Source organism: Rhamphochromis sp. 'chilingali' (assembly GCF_963969265.1).
Source record: "Rhamphochromis sp. 'chilingali' genome assembly, chromosome: 1".
In the NCBI taxonomy this organism is placed as follows: Eukaryota; Metazoa; Chordata; class Actinopteri; order Cichliformes; family Cichlidae; genus Rhamphochromis; species Rhamphochromis sp. 'chilingali'.
Window position 1 is genome coordinate 19,067,847 of NC_137929.1, and position 25,685 is coordinate 19,093,531.

Here is a 25,685-nt window from a genome sequence, read left to right on the forward strand (position 1 = left end):
CAAGCGGCCGTTGTTATTGTCATATTTGTCGGACAAAGATGCTCTTAAATCTCGGAGTAATCTGGGTCCTAAACTCCGTATTCTTCAGGTCAAACAACACTGCAGCATCACTTAGAGTTAAAAACTGTCTAAATTCTTTCATCTTTAATAAAACGATCAGCATTGCTGCTTTACCAGGTGTAACTATAAAGTTTAACTTCCAGGCATCCATGAAAACAAAAGTTATTACATTTAACGGAGTTAGAAGTTAGCAGGAAGCTAGCGGAAGTTAGCTCGCTAGTTTCGCTAGTTACCTAAGCATGATATAGCATGTTCTGACTGAGAGATTTCTGAAAAAAATCAAACGTACAGCTCTGCTATCACTTCCAACATAAATGAAGACAGGAAACTAAACAGCAGTGATGTTTGTAGGGTTACTGAAGTTGGGCTAGCTGGTATATAATGATGTGCTACGTGATCGCTAGCGACACAGCTATGTTAGCATAACATAAACAGTGAAGCTGGAGGACGAACACTAACACTTTTCCACTTATAAAAGTTAACGTGAAGGTTCTTCATGGTTAGAGACAAATGCAATCGCATGGCAGGATGCTGTAAACAGACCAAACTTCAGTCAGGAGAACAACTGAGATAATCCATCCACAATGCGAGGTTAGTCATTAATATACTGCAACAACATGGGAATAGAGCAGCTGCCAGAGAATTCAACATTAATGAATCAATGGTACAGAAGTGGAGGAAGCAAGAAGAATGAGTTTAATAAAGTTTGATTTATCTGACTGCTTTGTTTCGCTTAATGTGCCTTATAATCCCGTGCACCTTATGGTCCGAAAAATGCATACTGCACACTGCAGTTTAATGTTGCAAAGCACCTCTTTTTAACTTCAGTGGATACTATACATGGTTATGCTCAGGATATGTCAGCCCATTTCTACTGGAAATGCCTTTTGGTTAAACTTTCAGCAAGGAATTTGCATTTGCACTGTTAAATTTTTATAAAGCTTTAATGTACATAAAAACCAGCTTCTTGTTTATGTGAAAATAAATGGAAGGTTGTCTTTTTGCACTAGTAATGTTGTGGAGTTGTATTTTGTCTCGCATCAATTATATCGTCGGTTATATCGTTATCGCAAATTTTCAAATATATATCGTGATAAATATTTTTGGCCATATCGCCCTGCTCTATTGTCCACCCACACAAGCAGCATGAGCTGGGTAACTGGTGCATGTATGTGACTCGCGAGCTATTTCTTCCCCAAACTGTGGTCACCTTTATACTAAGAAAAAGGTGAAATAGCATGACACACAGGCATACACGGAAATTAAAACAACACTCCATAAACATCAATTCATTCCTATGATTTGGTGATTAAGGGATACAAATGACTCACGTGCTCATACACAATTTATTCAGACATTGTTTTAGCTTTGTAAATTAAATTATCATCAATTTTGGCTGTTTTCCAAGTCTCCCTACTTTTTGACAAGTTGATTTTTTTTAATAATAAAAAAAAAATATTTTAAAACCTGCAGTCAGCTGAGACTGAAGAAGCTCATCAGATGATGATAAAATAGTAATTAGGTCTATAAAAAACAGCAAAATGCAACACTGCAAATAAGACGAGTCTAGTGCTGCAGAAAAACTGGTGATTAATCACACAGAGAGGGGTAAAATAAACATTTTCTTCCTTATAATTATTTTATTGGTGAGGGCACGCGGTTTACTTCAGAATGCATATTAGCGTTCTGAACCCTTAAACTGAATACATTACTGTATACAACACTATAAACATCCTAATACTGTCTACTAATAAAGGAGATGTGGAAATTCCTTTAGTTTGTTGTCAGATCAGGGGGATGTTAATTTGATTGATTCAACTGTGTTCTAATTGCTGCAATTCCACTGGTGTAAAATAGACGCATCAGCACATTAGAACCAAGTTAACGTGAAGGAGATGTGGAAATTCCTTTAGTTTGTTGTCAGGTCAGGGGGATGTTAATTTGATTGATTCAACTGTGTTCTAATTGCTGCAATTCCACTGGTGTAAAATAGACGCATCAGCACATTAGAACCAAGTATTAAAACATACAAATTCTGAAACAGCAAATTAAAACATTCTGCTCATTCTTTTGACATTAATCTCTGTCTCTCTTCCACAGCATGTCTTTATCCTGTCTTCCTTCTCTCTCCCCAACCGGTTACAGCAGATGGAGGTTTCTTCCTGTTAAAAGGGATTTTTTCCTTCCCACTGTCGCCAAAATGCTTCCTCATAGGCGGTCATATGATTGTTGGGTTTTTCCTTGTATGTATTATTGTAGGGTGTATACAATATAAAGCACCTTGAGGCGACTGTTGTTGTGATTTGGCGCTGTATAAATAAATTGAATTGAATTGAATATTGTGATTTATCCAGGTAAATAGTGAAAACTTTAAGCTTTATATAACGCACTATGACATTCATTTTGCTTTGTAGTACACCCCTCTGAGGGATAATGGGAATTAGACACAGTTGGGAAGAAATAAAACACAGATGCAAACGATCAACCAAATTACAGGAAGTAAAACTGAATATACAGAAAAACAACTAACAAAGTAAGATAAGGAAGTAAGCAACAATACCTAAAGAGAGAAACAAAGGCACAAAAATAAACTTTCTATTGGGAAAATAGAGGGAAAAATCTAACTCTAATTTAAAGAGGAACTAGAACTAAGAACTTAAGATTAAACATTTAAATAAACACTAAAAACCAAATGATAAAAATCTAATATTAAAAACATTATGTTAAGTCACAATCACAACAGGCTGTTTTAGAAATCTGTGGAACAAATGATCTGCCACGTTCTCCATGTGAACATGGAGTGTGTGTGTTTTTCATTTGTTTATGGTTAACAGATGGGTTATATACATTGTGACAACAGTCAGCTCATCTTCATTGTGCTCCTGTATTGCAGTGTAGTTAAGCTTCAGGTCATTTGTGTGATACAGCTAAGATGTTGTGCTGTGACTTGTGTAAGTGCACAGGTGTATATTTGTACACGTGTGTGCGTTTGTGTGTTTCATGTGTGCTAATGCTCTTTCTTCACCAGTTGTTGCAGTGTCATGGGGTCACATTCTCGCTGGTGTGATACTGCACTCAGGCAAAATGCTTAGCCAAACAATCGACTTCTGTGTGATTATTAATGGTGTTATTGCTGCTCAAGGGTCTTTAAAAGGAAGTTATTGTGATGTGAGATATGGCGCTGCAGTTTCCATATCAAAAGTCTTTCTCCACCAGCACAAACAAGTCAAGTTTCTAAACCATATATTATTCCCTGTTGTTAGACTGTCTGGGCAGAGTGCTTTCATTCTTTTTCTTTCTCTGCCTTTCTTTTCTTTCTGTCTTCTTCTCCAGGGAGACATTTTTTTCCTTTGTTTTTTTTAGGGCTGGGCTAGGGTGGAGAACGCTAGTGTTGCTGGCGTTTAACAGGGCAGCACATCCATGCCAAAAAGTGAGTTCACCAAACTGCTGTTTCCCCAGAGGAGATGCAATAAGATTTCTGCTAGAGGCCCAGCCAGACACTTGACTTATAGATGAAAAAGGAGACGTGGGGAGGATGAACAACAAGGATTAGGGGGTGAGGATGAGGGTGTGTTTGGGGTGAAGAAAAGGAAACTTGGTTTGCTCAACAAAAATGAATTTCAGATAACACAAACTGGATATTTTTTCATCTGAACATTAACAGGTGGATGGGGAACTGTGGTTTGGCTTGAGAAAGGAAAACCTCATGAATGAAAGTGTCAGGTCCCAGAACTTTGAATAATTTATAATTGATTATTTTGTTTTTAAGTGTTTATATTTCATCTTTTCGACCCAAAATGCCTCATTTCTTCTAATGATTCAAGGATGAAGAGTTGGCTTGGCTCAGTTATTAACATAAGAATTTCGCCAATATTATGTTTTCAGTGTTAGTCAGTGTTGGTCAAGTTACTTGAAAAAAGTAATCAGTAACTAATTACTGATTACTTCCCCAAAAAAGTAATCCCGTTACTTTACTGATTACTTATTTTCAAAAGTAATTAATTACTTAGTTACTTAGTTACTTTTTAAAAACACGATTTACAACCTGAAGAGGTGATAAAGCGATAGATCTTTCAGCCCAATTCTACTTTTTCTACATAACCCATCATACAAAATGTAATCAAATGGAAAAGTCTCTTTTTAAAACTTGTTTTATCAGTTTTAATCTTTTAACTTTATGCATCAAGCAAATATTTAATTATATGCAACATTCTCTGACTGGAAGGAATTTGTTTAATATTTAAACCTATTTTCTGCACATTCCAGCACATAAAATAAAATATTTTTTGTGTTTACACTCACTCCTTCAAATAGATGCAAGTAAAACACAGCAGAAAATAAATAAAGTCAAAGACTCAGCGGTCCTGTTGCTCTATTTTCACCTGTAAAGCAGGACTGCGGTAGGCGGAGGTTTACCCTGGTGCAGGTGTGCCGCGGTCAGTTGAAGAATCCGCGAGTTTCTCTGTGAGTTTCCCATTATGTCGTTGCGCACTCGGTGCTTGCTTGGAAGTTTAGGGGGTTTTTTTCGCTGTAAAAAGAAGTTTTCTTCCCACGCACGATGGACACTAATGTTTTTGTCACTTTTTATGGAATCAAACTCAAAGTAAGGTCAGTACTTCCACGCTTTAAACGCTGCACGCTCATACTCTCTCCCACAATCGATATGTGATCCATTGTTGATCTGCACACAGCTGTTGTCACTAACGGCGCACTCGCTTACGTCACTGTCATGAGACATTCTCGCAAAAAAATCACGGTTTTAGTAACACAGTAACGCAGCGTTCCTACGGGAAAGTAACGGTAATCTAATTACCGTTTTTGCAATAGTAATCCCTTACTTTACTCGTTACTTGAAAAAAGTAATCAGATTACAGTAACGCGTTACTGCCCATCTCTGGTGTTAGTGACGTGTTAAACGTTTTACGAGCATTGACACTAGGGCTGCACGATTAATCGTTAGAAAATCGCGATCTCGATTCATACTTATGTGCGATCTCATTTCCAAATGACAACGATTTAAAAAAAAAAAAAAAAAAAAGACGACGACGACGATTGTACCGCATTTTGATCCGGAACGTACTCTGCATGAAAACAAGCTCTCACTCTTCCTTCTCAACAAATGACAAATAAAAACAAATTAAGCCTACGTGAAAGTGGCAAAAACTGCAGTCCTTCGAGGTGCCTTTTGAGGCTGGCTTCAGTCAATTTCCAGACTCCGATGTTAAAATGCCTATCTTTGCAGCAGTGAAAAGCAAAAGTACAAAAGTGATGTTGTACTTCCTCCCCTTCATAACAAACCCGAATGGGCTAAAAAGTTATTTTTATAACTACCTGTATCTGTTGGATCCTTTTGGAGCATTTTAGAAGGGATTATTTGACTAATATTTTAGCTTGCTATGGAGATACAGACCATCACACAAGTTTATACTTTGGCTTCAGTGAGTGACTTTTAGCATATATGTGTGTTTGTATGTTTGAGTCACGATTTCTACTGTCTTACCAGAGAAAGGAAAAAAAAATCAGAACAGCCCAGGTCCAAGTCGAGCCCCTTTGCTACAACTCTTCCCCACTCCCTCCCAGCTTTCCTCTCCACTCAACACTAGAGATACTAGAATATAAAAATGACGAGAAGGATACTCAAAACAGAATGGCTTTTTCTTGGCATCTTAATTCACTAATAGACATGTACAACCAAAATTCAATAGTGCTCTTTCATTACAGAAATGCCATAATTATGATCAACGCTGTGATGTTGGACGGTGCACTGTCATGTTGTAGTGACACACACTTTCTGTGCTTTGAGAGCATGAGCCAAGTCCTTTTTATGTCCCAGGTTGCTACAGTAATGGGTGCTTACATCAATGCAGCCCTGACACCTGATTGGGCCGGCTGTAACCTATGGCCCATAGCACATAGACTTAGACTGCACTTATGATGTTTCTCCCATCTATAACTGGAAAATCGGCAATACCATCAGTAAAGAAAATAAAAAGGGAAATCAAAGAGGTTTTCCATAAGTGTGCAGCCATAGCAGCCGGGCTTGGTCTTTTTTAAAAGTGCTTTCAGGGACGCTTAGAGTGTGGCCTTATAAGGTCTTTACAACTTGACAACATGTCATGCACTTTCAGTTTCTCTGGCTTGTATTCGGTGTAGGCTGCTTATTAAACTGAGGCTCTAGAAGAAACATTAATAAGCTATGCTACACTCAGCTGGGTCATATTAGTGATTTAAAAGAAGGGTTATGTTTTTAAAGCGTTTTGAAAACATCTATATTACTACTTATGTGACATCACCAACATCAAAATAGAGAACCTCAGAATCCATTAAACACAACAAGGACACACTCATCAAAAAGCTGTTCCACAGAAGTCGTAGCACTCCATGGGGAACTTTCAAAAACTCCCAACTCCACAGCAATGGAAAAAATATATGTACATTGACGTATGCCGGCCACTAAGCTATTTGTTCCAGTGTTAAACCACATTATCAGATTTGATGTTTGTAGCCACAGTGCTGTTTTAGTACGAGGTGAAATGTCTGAGAAGTGCGACGCAGCCAAGATGGATCACGTCAGGCTGCGCAGTTGATCCCTCACCCTGTTGACTAGATTTGTAGGACTGTGCAGTGCCAACGAGAACACGTCCAAACAAAGCACGTCTCACCCCCACCCTTCAGCTTCACTGCTCATGAGCTCTGCAGTATAATGGCATGAAAATATTTTAACTCCATTTAAGACCACAGTTAATCATTGTGGAATTATGTCAGTATCTTTCTGTTGGTATAATTTCAGCCATTTTTAGTGTCTTTAACACAACTTCGGATTTGATTTCTTTTACCGACACTTTCTTGTTTTCTCTTTCAGACACTGTCTAATTATATTGTCTCGTCTTTCTACCTAATATTTTCTGATTTTGACCTGAAAAGTGAAAGACTCCTCAGCAAAACAACGGCAACCACTGTGCCTCTGTTTTGCTCTGTCAGTGTCTATTAAGTGACACTTAGTAATGAAGTAGGCTCAATGCTGCACTGACAACATTGTTAATGGCTTCCTCTAAGTTGTATTGGACCAGAAGAATATCTCCTTCTTCATGTTACAGCAGCTAATTACTTCCTTTTTGTAGTTCTGACAGTGATTAAAGGCAGATGGGGAGATTAATCATTTTGAATTATCGTCACCACCTTTAAAGACTGAAGACAAAAGATCATGGCTGGTATCCTTAATTCCCCTTTGTGTTTGAGGCATGATGGGTAGAGTTTTGTATGAATGAGAATGTATGAAAATATTGATACATTTGAATGTAAAACTGGTCTTTTATCTCCTCTCATTATTGATGATGAGAGGAAATAAAGGAAATAATCCCAGGAATAGTGTATAGCATTTTTGTTTGAAAAAACATCTCTGCACAGAAGAGCCAGGCGTCATGAATGAAAGCAATTGATGTGCCTGGTGATTGCTAATGTAGAGGGCTGTTGTTTTGTCAGTTGAATTGCAAGTGCTGAAATGATTGAAGGTTCTAGACCAGATCAGTTCAGTGCCATGTTTCAAAGCAGCTAAAATGTCATTTGAAGTTTCATTATTAAAAGTAGAGGAAACCTGTGTTCACTCTGCAGACTCCAAATAACGGGCCCCCTCCCCTGCCCAGCTCATCTCTTCCAGAAGGCTACTATGAGGAAGCGGTTCCTTTAGGTCCTGGAAAGGCTCCAGAATACATCACCTCCAGTAAGTGACAAGCTAATATATAAAACACATCAATCATGTAACAGTAGTTATGTTACAGACTTCTGAAGAAAAAAGTGAGTGTGTCCCAAGTTTTTGCGTTACCTGATTTGAATATAAAATGAAGGGCAGTCTATTCATACCCTCTCAGACTATGACTCGGATGCCATGAGCAGTTCCTATGAGTCGTACGATGAGGAAGAGGAGGATGGGAAGAGCCAGAAGATGCGTCACCAGTGGCCCTCTGAGGAAGCGTCCATGGACCTCGTGAAGGACGCCCGGATTTGTGCATTCCTGCTGCGCAAGAAGCGCTTCGGCCAGTGGACCAAACTCCTATGTGTCATCAAAGACAACAAACTGCTGGTGAGAAACACTCAGGCATGTTACTGTCTGTGTACGTACAAATGGTGAGCATAAACTGCACTACAAACAGAATCTTTCTCTTCATGCAGTGTTACAAATCCTCCAAAGACCACACTCCCCAAATGGAGCTGAACCTGTCAGTGTGCAGCATCACACACATCCCTAAAGATGGCAAGAAAAAGAAGCACGAACTAAAGATTGTCCACCAAGGTGCAGACGCCCTGGTGCTGGCTGTGCAGAGCAAAGAACAGGCCGAGGAGTGGCTTAAGGTACATCAATAAATCTCAAAACTACTGCTTTTACCATCACACTGGATAGAGACGGTGTTTGTTTGAACTCTTTTTCCCATAAAGATGGAATTTGTACCAATAATGACGAGCTTTGACATCTTTATTGATATGTATCAATAAAGTTGTGGTTTGACGACCATAGTTTCTGGATTTTTCAAGGGTGCACACCCAGTCTTTTTTTTTTTCTACTCAAACGACTCAGTTGAGAAGAGAACTTCAAAGGTTATGCCTGGCAGGCTTTTAAGGGGTAAAGAGTTAATCAGTAGATAAAGAGCATTCTGTGTGGCCCAACTTTGAAGCTGACAAGAACACCAGTGCAGCATACTAGCTTTTCTTGGAGCTTTACTAGCTTTACTTGATTGCTGAACATCTAAAATATCTTGGGATCAGCCTTTAAGTTGCTTTCACATGTTTTAGAGAGTGGGTTCAAGTTACTTTTAAAGAATAAAGGGTGTAACTGTCTTGGCTTTCTTCCTCAGGATGGGCCTTTTCCTCGTATTGTATGACTGGTTTGTTGTGAACAGGTGGTTCTGCTGGTTTCTCTCTCATGTGGAGATGTTTGGTTTGCAGTCCTCTGAGTCCTTTCTTCTGCTTCTCTCTCACAGACTCCCCCCCCCCCCTCTTCCTTCCCCTGTCTTCTCTTTCACTCTCTGATCTTTCCTTCTGGCAGCTCAACAAGTCCACAAAACAAACCCGCCCCGCTGACATCAAATAAGCTCCGGTACTGCTTTTCTATCCCTGCAACCATTTGTTGTTGGAGAGCACCTCTGTGCTCTGTCTGTTTCAGTTACATTGATGGTGGGTGTCATCTGGTCTTTTTGTTTTAAAAGGAAACCCCCACCCCACATTCTTCCCTCTCATCTCTGCTCCCTTCAGATCTCATATGTATCTCCTGAAATTTATGGTTTCTCAACAACCTATCGTGTGCTATTTTAAGATGCCTCCTAGCGCATTTGTGTGATGGTATTTTTTATAAACATTTGTGGCCTCCAGCAGTTCCAGTGGACTTTTAGACTTGAATATGTGATTTGTCTTCTTGTTTTCCTCCTTGTTAAGAAAACAATCCCTCAAGCATATTTTCCCCATGTACTGATGGAAACACCAGTCTTACTATATGCAGTGTTTCCTTTTGGTCTTTCTCTGGAAGTTTCAGCTGTAGCATGTTTATTGCAGTCAGGAAACAAAGACCCAAACAGTTTGGATTTTTTCTTCTTCATTCAATTACTTGCTCGGCATGGTAATTAGATGTTGTTTATTGATTGGCTGGTGCAGGTAACCTCATCGGGGGGCTGAAGTATCTGCAGGCGGTTTCAACCAGACCCATGAAAATATACAAATCCCTCAACCATCCGAGTGATGGTAATGAGTGCACAAATTGTTGCTTGGAGAAACTGGGTCTGGACACATATTTAGTCAGGTGTCGGGATTGTGGAAACAAATTGAACTGATAGTGCCGTGGCAGGTATTTTGTAACTCTAGCAATTGCTCTGGGTTTTTTTGTTTACTTAATTGATGCACATGTAGTTCGTCATGCCACTACAGTTGGCTTTGTTACATGCAGGGTTACGTTCCTTGGCTGGTCTGTGTTCCCTTCAGCTGTGGGGTGTGTAAGAGTGGCATCAAGTCACACAAAGTGGATATGTCCCAGTGTGTCTGCTGCCCCCCTCCCTCTTTGTCTCTTTGTGGTTGCCACAACTGAACATGCAGACTACAATTCAACTTACTAAAACTGCTGGACAGGACAGGTTATTAAAAGAAGAAGGAAAAAATAGTAATTGAGACTGTTTTTGGATATTTTAAGTATTCGTTGTTCCCCCTCATCTTTTACCCAGAGAGACATTGAGCTTCAGTAACAGTCATTCTTGAATATTATCGATCTGAATCAAAGAAGTTCAAATTTATTTGGATATTTTTCCCCCACTGGCCAACAGTGAAATAGAAGTCAGCATGAAGTCAGCATGTGAAATAGAAGTCATCGGATTCAACAGAAGGAGCAGCTCTGCTTTGCTCCACAAAAGAAGGAGAGGAAAGAAATGAAAGAAAGCAGGGTGAAGGGAAAGCTGGGAGAGTACCTGAGGCTTTCCAAAGCCCATAGTTTACAATAATGACTCTCCCAGACCCTGTAGGCTAACGATGTGTTTATGGAGCACACATGTCCATATTGTGTCATTGCTTCATTTTCCTTTTCAGTGTTTTTTAATTGTATGGATTCCCCACGCCCTAACTCCTTCTTTGTCTTCATCTTTGCCTGCTGATATAGTCTGACCTCATTTCTTTGTCTCGCTGACTGACTAACTTCTCTTTTCTTTTCTTTGCCTGCATAAATTTTGGGGGAAGTAAGTGGAATGTGCACTGTTAGTCACAGCTTATCTGCTCAAGTTTCCATTACAGTCCAACCCCTTGTGCAAACTCCTTGACAGTGTATGGTTGTCCTGTGCATGGCAATGCCTTCATCACTTTCAAGATAAGCATTTACAATACATTTATAGCTTGAGCTGTAATGCAACTATTCCAGCATGAGCCTTTAAAATAGGCCTCAATGAATTGTCAAAAAAACAAAAAAAACAAACAAACCCTGAGACAGACAGATTAGTTTATTTTTAGTTTTGTTTTGGTTTTTTTGCATCAATTGGATAAGTGCTGCCAAAAGCAATCACTCAGAAAACAAAAGGTTTGTGTTGGTTGATTATATCATTTTTTTCTTTTATCTTTTGCCAGACAAACAAACAGACAGACAGACAGAAAACTTTATTTCAAATCCCTTTTAACAGGAAGAGAACCAGGGTCATGGAGGGACAGCCATTTGTAGGTTTGCAGATATTGTAAAGAATGGGTTTCACGTCTATTAAATGCTTCAAGTTGCTTCATCTGTAAAGAAATCAAGCTGTTTTTATACCATAAAATTGCAAAATGTGCACTGCAAGGAGGTGAACAAGCAATGAGCAACAAGTCATCAGTCAACACTATTTTCTTTTTTATTGCAAGTTGTGTTTCAGCACCCATAGTTATAGCCTCCAGTCTCACCACCTCCTCCTCTTTTTGATTTGTAGTGCATTATCAGACCTACGTAGTACACTGGCATGGCAGCAAAAGCTCTCCGAAGGAAAGATAGACATGATGTTGCTGTCTATCCCATTCTCTGGCCTCTTAGCTGCTCTCAGAGCCAAACCCATGGAGCCACAGCCTGTCATTTCCCCCACGAAACCCAGTTATGCTCCTTCCAAGCCAAAACCAATGAGTTGAGGAGCCCAGCGCAGCTAGAGATGGTTCAGACGAGTGGGAGTTTGTGTGTGTGTGTGTGTGTGTGTGTGTCTGCATGTGTGTCAGGGAGTGCATTAGCCAACTTGCGCACACAGCGGTTCAACTGAAATCTCATTTTGCTATACCCACTGTTCATCTGCACTCTCTGTCACTGCCACATGTCTGGGATTGCCAGATCCCATGGTGGGTTGCCAGGTCAGACATCCAATGAGGTCATGGTAAAGCACGCTGGCGCCCTATTCACAGCTCTGCAGATCTCATTCACCCCTACTGGACCTTATTGTGTATGGATTCCATGAATGCAGGCAAAGTCTTTGTGTCTCATGTTTGTTACAGACCTGCCAACCCCCACCCCACCACCAACTACTGCCACACACCACATGCATGCATGCTCTCCCTCCTGCAGTTCATGCACTGCTTGTTGCTCCCTTGGCTGTGATTCAGTAGCATGATGAGATGTGAGAGAGTTCACCATACATGTGGCCTGCATTACCCCAGTCAAACCTTCTAGACTGAAGGAATGAGCTTCTTAATCATGTGGCAATTCAGCGAGGAAATATTTTAGGATTTTTAAATTAGGAATCCACCCACATGGTATGATCAGCAGTCAGGAGCCGTTACAGATGGCGGCATCTGATCTCCCACAGCGGCAATCAAATGTGTGACTGTGGACTTGTTTAATGTGAATGGCAGCCACGTTAGCTAATGGCGTATTTCCTTGTGGTGTTCCTAGGTGATGAGAGAGGTGTGTGTTAATGGGAGCATAGATTTGGATGGAGTTGGATCTGGATCTCCAGTGCATAAACCTGAACTGGAAAAGGTAAACAGAACACACTCACACTGATAGATGATAGTCATTTTAACAGCTTGTTGTATTTTGTTATTAAGCGTTGCTTTTGTAGGGTTTGAATCAGGTTTCAGGTTGGTAGAAGATTTGCGATTTGCGGTTTTATCTATCTATCTATCTATCTATCTATCTATCTATCTATCTATCTATCTATCTATCTATATCTATATATATATATATATATATATATATATATATATATATATTGTGCGTGATGTCATTCAGATGGTACCTTAATTTATTAGCCTTGGCTTACTATTATTTGTGCAATAGATAACTTCATGGAATAGCAGTGTTTTGAATCAAATATCTGTCTTCCCACTGTAATTAACACCAGTTTAGTTTAATAAAATGTGCTTCCAGTGTCAATAAAAGGTTACACGTACTTAATCTGTTAAACCAGGATTTGTTGCTGTTTTTTGAAGCAGACACTTGCTTCTTATGAGCAATTTTCTTTTTTTTCTGTTGACACACTACTGCCTTTCCAATGAACACAGGAAGGAGAAAGATGACATAAGGCTATTGGCCTTAGCCAATAAATTTTCAAACGTCAATAATAGATTATTTGGTTCCAAAACTCCTTAGATGAATGTATTCTTGTAGACATAACCTTGTATTTTCAAAATCACAGTATGTTTTCAGGCGGTGTCTAAAAACATTTACTTCTATATGGCACAGACAGGAAATTTGGCTTTCATGGGAAAAAGCAGGTAAAAAAGCAGGTAAAATCACTGTGGACAAACTGCACTCGGCACATGTATGTGTGCCTGACAAACCTCTTCCAACTTGGCATGGCAAACGTAAGCCCAGCCTAATCTCATCTGTAACATGTTGCAGATGTTACTGCAGTGTAATTAGCTGTGTTGATTAGCTTCTTGACTTGTCTGTCCTCAGGAAAGTACAGTTTTGTTCACTATGTACCTTCCTGTACACCCATTCTTTTCTTTCTTCTTCTTTTTTTCTCTGTGGTTGTCCTGCCTCCAGAAGACATCGTGTGACAGGCCAAGCTCAGATGGGGAAGCAACCCATGAGAACGGTCACAGCGACTGCAAGGACCAAGGTGAGAGTCACAACGACAGTTGCTACCAGAAATGAATCATTTTCATCCATTTTAGTTTGTGCTTAAAACAAAAAGGTCTGAACAATCTCTGTGTTATGAGTAACAACAACTACAACAACTGCAATTCTGGATCTCTGGTCAAGGTGAATGAAGACCAGTAGTTGCCCTTTATGGTGCCAAACAGAAAGTATCTTTTCATCTGGATGCCATGGATTAAATAAAATCAGCTTTGAGCTTGCATGTCAACAGATCCATGACAGATGAACAATCTAATGAAGACTGTGTGATTGAGCTAAAAGCTTGTTTTCATAGTGCCATTCCGATCACATTGCATTCACATAGTACCTTTAATCATAGCCCCATGGCACAGTACAACATCAATAATAAAATTCAGTGAGGGACAGGAGTTATTAAAACTGGTGTTTCTTGGAACCGTAAAGAATTGTTCTCAGGCTGAATGGCTGTCTTTCTCACGTAATCTCCCTCATAATTCAGAGAGGAATCTCCGCAAGCTGTGGAAAGGTCAGCCTTTATTGAAGGCTGAAGAATGAGCATTTGGATTTATTTAACATGCTTTTTCATGGGGATGGTCTTTCCTCACTCAACTAAAAGCCAAAACAAAGAGATACCGTTGAAATATTCTCAGATTATTTACTGTGTGTTTTCTCAGCTGGCACAATTCTTCTGGGAGAGAAAACTCACTTTACTTGTCAGCTCAGTTATTTGGATTGTCAACTAAAATTTAACACTCTTATTTTTTTGCTCTGTTTAGATTGGTGAATTTTTCCAGAATTGTATCTGAAACAAATTTCCCACCAGCAGTTGATTTAAAGTCTAACAACCAATTGGGTTTCGAGATTTGAAAACATTTGGTTGTGCAAGACATTTTTCTGTGTTGCTTCCATGAAATTATGAGATCTGGGGTAATATCCAAGATGTGTACTGAAAAAAGAGTGCATCTTTGAACAATGAAGTACGCTTTGGGGTGGTTAGAATTAATTGGATCCCAAAGACCTACATGCTGTTACTGACTCTGTGATAATTTGCTATATAGTAAACATTAGCATTCCATTAATAATAATAAAAAGATCTCTCTCTCTCTCTCTGTCTGACTGTTTTAGCACAGTTTTTCCTTTGCTGCACTACATTTACTCAAATTTAGAATATAGGTCCTCAGCCCTGCTTATAAATAAGTTGCTATTATTTCAACCTGGTCCTGTGATCTCCTTTCCTGGTGAGTTTATGAACTCAGTCACTTAATTTGGGTCAGATTGAAAACAGCATTTATTTGATCAATCTGGTCATTGTAAGAGCCATAAAGGGGCATTATTCATTATACGGTCATTGGTTAATGACCTATGATTGAAAAATTGCTAGTAAAAATTAGCATGTGGCATCAGGGTCAGATCAACGCCTCATTCTGGTTTCAAAACACCACGATGGTGTCATGGTAGATTTGTCTTTCACGCTGTCCACGATACTAACCCAGAAAGAGGGAAGAAAAATGAATCCACTTCCACTCCAACAGTAGTAAAGTGCATAACATAGTTTTAGAACCAACATTGTGAGAAAATAATTCAGCGACTACCAATGTTCCCTCTAATTTTTCACGTGTCTGAGCGAACACACAAACTCCCTGAGCGACATCAGACGTGTGCACTGTGGTCACGCCAGCATCTAATCCATCCAAGTTACATGGTTTATTAAAATAATCAAATTACAGCATTTACATTTATGTTAGACTACTTTTAAACTGCTTCAGCCCATTTACAATGAAAATGTAAAAAAAAAATCTAGCCATTGGCCTGTGTAGTATGTTAACACTATTGGAAGTAAAAATGACTTGAACTCCAATTTCGAAAAAAAAAAACCAACTTTCTTTTTCTTTTTCTTTTTATAAAGCTCTGACTTGTATTATGAGTCTGTGGTCTGGGAGAGAGTCCTGTAACTCTCTGTATAATTATATAGTTACTCCTCAAAAAAGTAACTCAGTTTGGCAAACAAAGTTTTTTGCAGCTATTTTTTTAAAATGCAGCCGAGGCATTTTTAAATAAACATTTCAAACTATTTACAGAACAATCAGCTGTTCTGCATCAAATTTGATGCCACACAAATTATTTGTGACACTCCAAAAAATAATTTCTGTCCACTAGATAAAGGAGAACAACAGCCTGATACCTGCAGGCCTGACAACAGGAGATGTATCACTGCTGTAACACCTGTAACATTCAGCAGTCGCCTCATTGTTCTGACGCACACAACAAATATATTGACTACACTACACACTAACTACACAAGATTTGAGCTAAACGTCTCAAATCTCTCACATCTCAAAATACCGCCGTCACTCCTAAAATTTCCCCCCGTTTCTAACTAGTTGCCACGTTGCCATACCATTTTTTTGATTGGTCGACATGGTACTTTTTTGGACGAATAGGAAAGAAAGAGGGGGGTGGGGGTTTGTTTTTGCTCACATACAGAGAGTGCTTTCGAGCCTTTTTCCTTATAAAACGCCGTTTTTACCGTTTCTTCCTGCAGTAAATATAAACAATGACAGTATTCAGGAAGGAAACCAAACATTGCAGATATTTTTATCATAACTCTGGTTTTACGTGGCCTATCAACACAATTTAAAAACTGGTAGAAAGTCCACACTTTTTCCGTCAATTGTTCCGTCTGTCCTGCTCACATCTCCAATAGTTGTACACGTTGTCATTAACGTGGCTTCACTCCACATCAGCCACGCCGCTTTGCTAGTTAAAACGCCAGTGTCGGCACATAAGGACGCTGTCATAGCCTGTCAACCACGTTGATTGGCTGCGTATAAAAATGTGAATCACATTATCGGCTGGACTATGGGATAAGGTGGCATCGTTCTAATCCCATACGGGAGCAGCCAGTCACTTACTGACTAACACTGCAAAACAGAATTGTTAAAGTTTTATTTTCAATTCAGGTTAGTTTTTTTTTTTGTGCGCAATGCAGATTTTCTGTGTGCAGAAACCGTGCCTGCAGTGCGCAATTGCGCACGTGCGCAGCTTAGAGGGAACATTGGCGACTATTAATGTGACTTCTGTCACACCAAAATTTATTGCAAACCATGTTTAAAGTCTTCAGGAAGTTTTGGATGTGGTTTTTCTCTGACTGATTGGGGCAGAATTCACATATATTAATCATGCAGTATCGTCACAGCAACATCATCAGCTGTAATAATTGCCAAAAAAATAGTTAGTAGTTCTCATCCTTTGCTCCTTCTCTTATTCAGTCCAAGAACTCTCATAATCTTAATCAGCCACATTCTTTCCATGGCTGGTAACAAAAAAAGCTGATTTACTGGAATTAAATTAGCCTGATCAGAGTTTTTTTTTAAATTACTTTTACAACTGTGTGTCTACGCTCCACCTCAGCCCTGCATTGTGTCTTTGTATTCTTTTGTTATTGCAAGAAAGACCCTGCATCTTAAATTGACTGCAGACAGCTTACTGTTTAATTAAGACAGTTGCCATGGTAATTGTCATCTTGCATTCGGGGAGGAAAATGCAATGTGGGAAAAATGCCAAATCGGGAATTTTTGACTGCAAAGAGGAAGTTAACACAGGGAGTTGCTGTCATTATATCATATCAGTTTGGACTGCTATTCACTGTTTTCAGCAGCCAGGTGCTGATTCCTGTTAAGTATTAATGGGTGTGTGTGTGTGCAAGTGCAAGTGCAAACTGGCCTCAGTGATTATACAGATCTCACATGTGTGTTTAGAGTCAGTCCAGACGTTGGCTATGACATAAGTGAAGGGGAATGCTTTATATTTCCCTCCCCCGCTTGTTCTCCACTGTCTGTTTTGCCTCGATGTCTGACAGTACAGAGAGGTTAAAAGTCAAGCTTTTTTTTCCTTTCTAGTGTAGAGATACAAACACATTAAAACACACATCTTTCTTTTGTCTTTCTTATATTTTCTCACTCTCTTTTACACTCATTCAGATACATCACAGATCAGAGTATCAGCAAAGCAAGAGAGTCAAGCAGAAGCTATTTTCCTTACACAGACAGAGCGACTCAGACATAGCCTCTCATGGCCTTTTTTTTTTTTCACTGTTAGCCCTCTTTCCAGCAGAATGTGCACAGTCATTCAACTCTCTTTTGCTATTTGAATAGAAACTAGGGCAGCTCAAATCAGAACACTCAGACCAGAGGGAATGTTGGGATTTTGAAATGAGTTTAATTCTCCAACATTGCTTTTTTGAACACAAGGGTCTGATTAAACCCGTTCGGAACTCGGCGTTGTTTATAGTAGAATCTAAGGTTTCTCTTCTTTTTTACATTATTACAAAAGCATCCAAACATAACTGAATCAACATCTATCTTGGTATTTTCCTGTGCTGAGATCAAGATCATAGATTGCCTTCAGCAAGGATCGTTAGAGTTCTTTTTACTAATTTACTCTTCAGTGTAAAAAAGGAATTAATTTCAAAATGTTCTCTCAGGAAAAGGAAAGAAAAATACAAAGTCGGAGCAGAAGACTGGCACTGTGGGGAAGGGAGCAAGTAAGAAAATCACTAAGATCATTGGACTTGGAAAGAAGAAGCCCTCCACGGATGAACAGACATCATCAGCTGAAGAAGACGTACCTACATGTGGTAAGAGAGAGAGACGCAAATATCCTGACATGGTAGAAGTATGGCTTTTATATGGATCTTGATTGATTGACCGGTCTATAAATGCATTTATGTCCCAATGAATCTTTGGAATTTTGGTTAATTAAGAAAATGTTTCAAAGTAATGCCAGAGGCGTTTCAGAATGGCTGCTGAGTGGTGCGACTCACTTCTAGGAAGTTTTTTCTTAAGATTGCTATGTTAGGGTCCTGAAAGTAAACAGTTCAGACAGGTTGCTTTGATTTCCTTATGCTTTCAGACGTATTATAAAACATAAAGATTGTAAAAGTTTCTTTAAAAAATTCATTTAGAAGTGCACCCCATTGTGTGCAATGAGGACCAGTGATGGACAAACAAATAGAAATGCCTTTTATGTCTTATTATTTCCTTCATTTAGGCTCAAATAGGTACGACTAAAATGTCTCCCAACTAGACAGGCCTGAAAAAATGTTGCCACTGTAACGGCTTCTTTAAGATGGTATCCTCCTGACTGTGTTTGCTCTGACAGGCTACCTGAATGTTCTCTCTAATAACCGCTGGAGGGAGCGCTGGTGCCGCCTCAAGGACAACCAGCTGCTCCTTCACAAGGACCGGGATGACCTGAAAAGCCACATAGCTTCACTGCCCCTCCGAGGCTGTGAGGTCAGCCCCGGCCTCGATCACAAACACCCCTTTGCCTTCCGCCTCCTTCGTAACAGCCAAGAAGTGGCCGTACTGGAGGTGAGTTTGATTACGTACTTGAGAGATTTTCATAGAAAAAAAACTTTGTTGAGGGAATTAGAAATGCCTCAAACACCACTAAATCACACTTAGGCTGATGCAAGAAAAGATTGCTCCTTATTTTTTTATCTTCCTCTCGAGTGCTCAATATCTCCTCCACCCACAGTGATTTTTGTGTTTAATGTTGTTGGTCTTCACAAACTTCCTCCAATTGCCATCCAGTTTGTTTTGATTCTATTTCCTCACATAGTCTGCACGCTATCCTTAAACAATCCAATTATTATTATCTTCATTTAAACAGATAATAATAATAAGGAATTTAAAGTTTATAAGGATCCTCTTCTTGTTTTGGCTGGTCTTTTTGGGGGATCATTTGCCTCCATCTCACCCTGTTTCTACTGTCCTCCTTCACTAAATCATAAACCTTCTCTCTTTTTTAACATTTAACTCTTCACAGACACTGGCGGGATTGCATATTCTGTAACTCTGACTTTTGCCTTCAGGCCTCCTCCTCTGAGGAGATGGGTCGCTGGTTGGGGGTTTTGCTAGCTGAGACTGGATCTACCACAGACCCAGCCACCTTGCACTATGACTACATTGATGTTGAGACCACTGCTAACGTCATCCAGCTTGCCAAACAGTCCTTCTGGTGAGAGATGCATCCACATCATTTCACATGAATCTTTTTCTCTCTGGTTAATACCTGGAAGAATTCTTAAAGAATTAGTGCTTAATGTGTTTTATTTCTTATTTCATTAGCTCACAATGACTTATATGTTGAAACGTAGTATGTCTGGCTATTTTCCATTTTCCTGTTTTTATACGATCGTTACAACCGTTAATGATCCATTTTTAACTATTTTGTAGACTAAGAGATACAAAAATCCCAGGTAATGAAGATATATGAAGGGCACTGTATTTTTAAGCCTAAATCGTGATGTTTTATGTTTAGTTTCACCAGTAAGCGTGCCGTGTCTCCTAACCCATATCTGGACAACCCAGTCAGTGGCTATGCCTGCCCCACTGGTATGGCACTACACTATGATGATGTGCCCATAAATGGAATGGTAAGGACACAACTGCTTACTGATGTTGCATATGTACTGCAATGAAAAAGTGTGAGATAATTCACTTCAACACCCTCTAGTTTGCTTACAAACTCTTGGCTGATTCTTTCTTTGCTTTTCATTTTTTGCATATCATTAACATATTATTGGAAAATGTGTCATTTTTGTTATGACACTTTCAGAAGTTCCAGTGAGCCTGCATGATATAAATCTTTTTCTTTCCTAAAATCAAATTAGACCAGTTAAAGTAACGGTATGTACTTTGCTATTTGCAATAATGGTGCTCGGGCCCCTTGCATACCACAGCTTTTACCTTCTGCACTCATTGACCTCCTGACAGATTTACATATGAACCTGAGGGCTGAGTCAGTCTGCACCCAAAGAAGAGCAAAATTACACTGTTGCATGATAATAATGATATAAAACTAATAAAGACAAGCAGACAGAGAATATAACATTGTTTATTCATAAAAGATGCTATAATAAAGGAGTAAAGAGTAACCTGTGATTTAACGTTATAGGACTTGGATAAAAGCTCATCAACAATTAAAAAGAGGAAACATTAAATATGTTTTCAGTCGTGGAGCAGTACTCTCCATTTTGGGAAGCTAAACTAAATTTGTTAAGTATTTCACATACTGCAGTAATGCTGCTATCATCTTCTTCCTTTCTGTTCTCCTTATCCCCCCCCCCCTTTATGGCATCTCCTTATTCTTAAATCCTGTCTTCTGCTTATTGCATGCTCACCTGGTCTAACCCAAGGACCCAGAGATGCAGTACTCCACTCCCAGCACAGGGGGGCGCCAGCAGAAAGAGGAATTGCACTATGAAAACACTGAGCTCTATGAGAACATGCCCTCACCCAAGCTAGTCACCAGCTGTCCTCCCAAGCCTTCTTCTTCTACTGCTGCATCATCTTCTGCTTGTCACTACAAAACTCCTGTTTCTAAAATCTCCTCTAAGTTCCTCTCTGCTGATTCTAAAACTAAAGACTCCGCTCAGGTGACTAACACTGCTGCATAACCTTCATGTTTCTTTTTGCATTTCTGCATATTAACTGTCTAACAGTTCAGGGTTTGTTTTAACCTCCTCTTAACTTTTAGTGTTTTTAATTCTCCTTCGCTGTTTGTTTACTTTATGTATTTAACTGAACTGGAGTTTGTTTGCTGATTTTCTTCCTGTGTCATTATGAACACCAAACAACAAAAGTAGAGATGATGCCTGTCTCCTGAAGCCGAAAAGGAAACTGTCTCCTGTGATCTGTTAGGATAATAAGGTGCAGTCGTTTAGATATGTCTGATAATGCAAGAGAAGGATTTAAATTCAATTCTGAATTTAAAAGGAAGGAATGAAAAGAAGCTAATATGGGAGAAATGTAGTCTCTCTTTCCAGTCCCAGTTAGTGATTTGGCTGCATTATTCTGGATCAGCTTAGACTTTTTGTGAAACTTTTGGAACAAAGTGATAACTGAATTACAGTAGTCCAGTGTAGGAAAATTAATGAAATAATAAAAGTGTTTGTAACTTTTGTGATATTGAGTGCAATCCAAGTAGAAAACCTGTGGCATAAACAACAGTGACACATTTTTCTTTGAAATGTTTTTTGTTTTTTATTTTTATGGAAGAGCATGTTGGTACAGTTTTGTATGTGTATAGCTTATATGCATTGCTAACATCTATTTGAAGGGTCATTTGAATTGTGTCTTTCCTGTTTGTTCAGCTAAAGGGAAAGAAGGGAGCAACAACCAATGGGGTGGCATCAAAACAGAAGGCAGAGCCAAAGAACCAGCCAAAGAAGAATGGAGTCATTGCCACAAATGGGACTGCGTCTCTGAGGCGCAACAACTCCAGTAAGTTTTGAGATTTGAAGATACCAACAGGAAGTCATCTTGAATTGAAATATCACCCACCTTTCCCAGTCAGATCTTGCTCTGTAAGGAATAGCAGACAGTGTGTCTGGCTTCTCACCGCTGATTGCTTTCAAGCAAAATTCTGTTCCACAGCAATGTGGAAAATGCAGGATATCTAAATTACAGTTGGTTTAAGTAGAGGGGAGTAAATAACTGAAAGCCTTTAAACCTATCCTACCCTCGAGACAATCCATGTGACACATGTGGGCCAGACTTGAGCCTCCTGCCAACTCCAGGGTAAGAGGCACGATAGCAGAAACAGACCCTAGCTCATTGGAAGAGAGCGAAATGTGGTCGAGTTAATCCTTGTGGTTCAGAAAAATATTTTTTGCCTAATGTGTGAACGAGGAGGGTTGTAACCACTTAGTGTAGCTTGCAATTCCTCCAAATGTCAGAATGGAAACACCAAATGTTTCATGTTGGGTTTAGAGTACCACAGATAAGAGTGCTAAATTTGAAACTATTAGCAGCGGTTTATATGACTGATTCTTCATAATTATTCACAATGAGTGTATTTTTCACGGAAACATAGGCCTGGCAATTAATTCCTGCGGAAGGCACTGAGGTCAATGGGTTTCTAAGCAGTTCATCCCCCCCCCCCCCCCCCCCCCCTCTCTCTCTCTGCTAGCAAATGACCTCAGTCTCTAGCTTCTAACTTTTTGAAACCCGACTTTTCTTGTGTAGATGGGGACCAGTGTAAGTATGGGAAGAACCGTGTGGAGGCTGATGCCAAGCGACTGCAAGCAAAGGAGGAAGAGATGATGAAGAAGAAGCAGGAAATCAGAAACCACCTGACCCAGCTGAAGAAGGAGAGGAGAGACCTTCGTGCTGCTGTGGAGGCAGCGGCTGGTAAGAGAGAGAGATAGAAACGTGCTTGTCATTAAAAGACGAGTTTAATAAAGTAATATTTCTCCTCTCTCTCACATTAGGCAAACGCTCACATATTTCACTATCAGAGCGCCTGAAGAAGTTGGAAGAAGAGTGCAAACTGAAGGAGGAGGAGCGGGTGAACCTGGAGCTGGAGCTAACTGAGGTGAAAGAGAGCCTGAAGAAAGCCCTTAGCGGAGGTGTCACCCTGGGCCTCACCATCGAGCCGAAAGCTGGCTCCTCTGGCCTCCAGGTGAGTATGAAGTTACTTTATAAGTTTGTGCTGCCACGTTAGTGTACTTGATAGGTTAGTAGCTTGAACCTATTTCGCTGGAACGTTGAAGACAATATGTCTGTGAAGGTTCTCAGTCATCCAGGTCAGGCACGTGCAGAGGGTGGGGCTAGAATGGCTTGAGCACCCGCCCCTTTCCTGATGGGTGCCCAAAGTGCCCTTTTGTTGAGGCAACTTTTTAAAAAAAAAAATTATTATTATTTTTTTTTTTTATGTGTGTGTGCGTGCGGAGTCCTGTCTGTGCCCCTCAACAATAATATTTAACTATTAATCACAGTTTTGCTAAATAAAAGGATCTGGCTTGCATCAGTCACATGATCACATTTAACCAATGATCGCCCTTGACGGCAGAACGCGCTGGTTATGAGCCGGGAACGAGCTCACAAAGAGCACGCGCATTTTTAGCGGTCCGGAGCTGTAGGAGAGACACAAGTTAACTCAGAGACACAGACTGATGCCACAAAACCAGTAAGTAGGTGTACAGCGTACACTGTAGTGTGTAGCACCCAGGAGTATTGGCTTATTACGTACACGTTGGTAAGCTGTCTTGTGGCAACTGACGAACTGAAACAAACGAGCGTGCTGTGTGTGCAACAGCGCGACAAACATTACCTGTCCTTTTATTAACTGCACAAGTAGTGCTGGTCATAGCTGCTGGCTACCTGTGTAAGGCTGTCATGGGTCTGTAGCTCTGTCACCGTTTTAGGGAACATATTTAGTTTTAAAGTAAGTTTCCGGGCTTTTCCTGCCTTTCTGGAGGGATTATATTTCACTAAAAAACGATCTAATATGCATGTCCACATAATAATTATTATAATTATAATATATTTAAAAACACAAGCTGTATTTTAAAGAACATACATTAAGAAGCAGATTATATCAGATTTATATTTTAAATAAGACAAAATTTGGATTTTACAGTAGTAAAATTATTGTATCTCTACAGTTTTAAAAATGTAATAAGCTTTGCCCCTGCACAGAGTGGATAGTGAAACAAATGGAATCATCATAATGACATTATTTCATATTTATTACTTCCCCCTCCTCATTGCTTTATTATTGTAGCTCTAGTAATAAATAATAATGTAAGGATTCTGGATCAGCACCGTGATGCCCATAGTATATACAGTATTCTGAAGAAGGTCTAAAATGTCACTGTGTGTGCGTGCATGTGTGTGTTTTATGTATATGGATTTTCTAAAAAAAATATTACTCATGATATAACATTGTCCAGACATGGCTGGTAAGGACATGAGGAGGAAACAGCAGGAGCTGTGTGAGGCTACTAAAGGCAGGGCTATAACATTTTTCTGTCATCATTTTATTATAGATTAAGTGCAGGAGTTGTTAGGTGTGGATAATTAGATTATAGTTTATTGCAACAGCAAGTTGTGCCTTGTTCTCACATAGCAAGTGGAGAGTGATATATGAAATGATGGGATGGAAGGAAGAAGAGAAGCAAAGAGTGATTCACAGGCAGAGCCTAAATTATTTCTCACAGTTTTTGTTGCCTTATGGTTCCAAGCGCTGTCACCAATCTTTGCATTTTGTTATTATCTCATGACACTTGTTTAATCAGCTACCATCTCTCCTATGGACTCTTTAATGTCTACAGTCTCAGATCAACACAGCCCTGCCCTTCCCATATTAGATTCTTGATGAATGTGTGTTGTTGTTATTCAGCCTGGTTCAATGTGCCCCTTTTTAACTTTGAGCACCCGCCCCTTTAAACCTCTCTGCACGGCCCTGATCCAGGTCATCGTAGTCAAAGGAGCTTGCAAAGAAAAGCGTCTGGACTTCTTTAAGTTACTTGAAGACGTTTCACCTCTCATCCGAGAAGAAGCTCCGGCAGCCTCGCCTCTGTCAGTGCGCCCCAGGGTGGCTGTGGCTACAATGTAGCTTGCCATCACCAGTATGTGAATGTGTGTGTGAATGGGTGGATGACTGGATATGTAAAGCGCTTTGGGGTCCTTAGGGACTAGTAAAAGCGCTATATAAATACAGGCCATTTACCATTAGCGTGTTTTGCATATTAAGTTTGCTTAACACCTGGCTCTGCCAGGAGCCTGCATATATACCATCATGGCCTGGAAAACAAGATCTGGAAGTGAAATCAAACTTCACACTTGTAAACAATTGTATCATAAGAGCAATAAGCATTCAACATCAGCAAGACAAGTGTCATGTGCAGGTTTTCTCAAATCAGTAAACTACAACTATTACCATAATTCGCCTCAGACATTGATCATCCCATGTACTCAGTCAACATTAATGTAATCGGTGACTTCCCTTAAGCAAAGTCACTCCACTCATATATTACTAGGAGCTCAATAGTGGCCAGCTAATGAGCCCCATACTAAACTATTCCATAAACACTGCATCTCTTATTTGTTTTTCTCTTAGAAAAAACAAACATTAGCAACACACATTGACCATCGGTGGTCAGGCACAGGTCGACAGGTTCCAGAGGTGCCATAAAAACACCATAAAGTTAGCCATCCATAGCTGTGGAAAGAATGTTATTCACATCACCAAAGTAACCTTCACATTTTCCCAAAAACACAGTGTAACAGCATCACAAACT

The 25,685-nt window shown here is 39.7% G+C and overlaps 1 protein-coding gene across 5 annotated transcripts in view; it reads left to right on the forward strand.

The window, feature by feature from the left end:
• afap1 (actin filament associated protein 1) overlaps window positions 1-25,685 on the forward strand; it is a 91,839-nt gene that overhangs the window by 63,665 nt on the left and 2,489 nt on the right. For 2 of the 5 annotated variants that reach the window (XM_080882028.1, XM_080882026.1), the window contains exons 4-16: window positions 7,672-7,780; window positions 7,929-8,140; window positions 8,230-8,409; window positions 12,425-12,511; window positions 13,523-13,598; window positions 18,078-18,230; window positions 18,755-18,966; window positions 19,470-19,615; window positions 19,919-20,033; window positions 20,796-21,035; window positions 21,753-21,882; window positions 22,627-22,791; window positions 22,872-23,062. In XM_080882028.1, the coding sequence (XP_080738154.1) occupies window positions 7,672-7,780; window positions 7,929-8,140; window positions 8,230-8,409; window positions 12,425-12,511; window positions 13,523-13,598; window positions 18,078-18,230; window positions 18,755-18,966; window positions 19,470-19,615; window positions 19,919-20,033; window positions 20,796-21,035; window positions 21,753-21,882; window positions 22,627-22,791; window positions 22,872-23,062 (2,016 nt within the window). The remainder of the gene's footprint in view (window positions 1-7,671; window positions 7,781-7,928; window positions 8,141-8,229; window positions 8,410-12,424; window positions 12,512-13,522; window positions 13,599-18,077; window positions 18,231-18,754; window positions 18,967-19,469; window positions 19,616-19,918; window positions 20,034-20,795; window positions 21,036-21,752; window positions 21,883-22,626; window positions 22,792-22,871; window positions 23,063-25,685) is intronic. The other 3 variants (XM_080882027.1, XM_080882029.1, XM_080882030.1) reach the window with 3 other exon arrangements.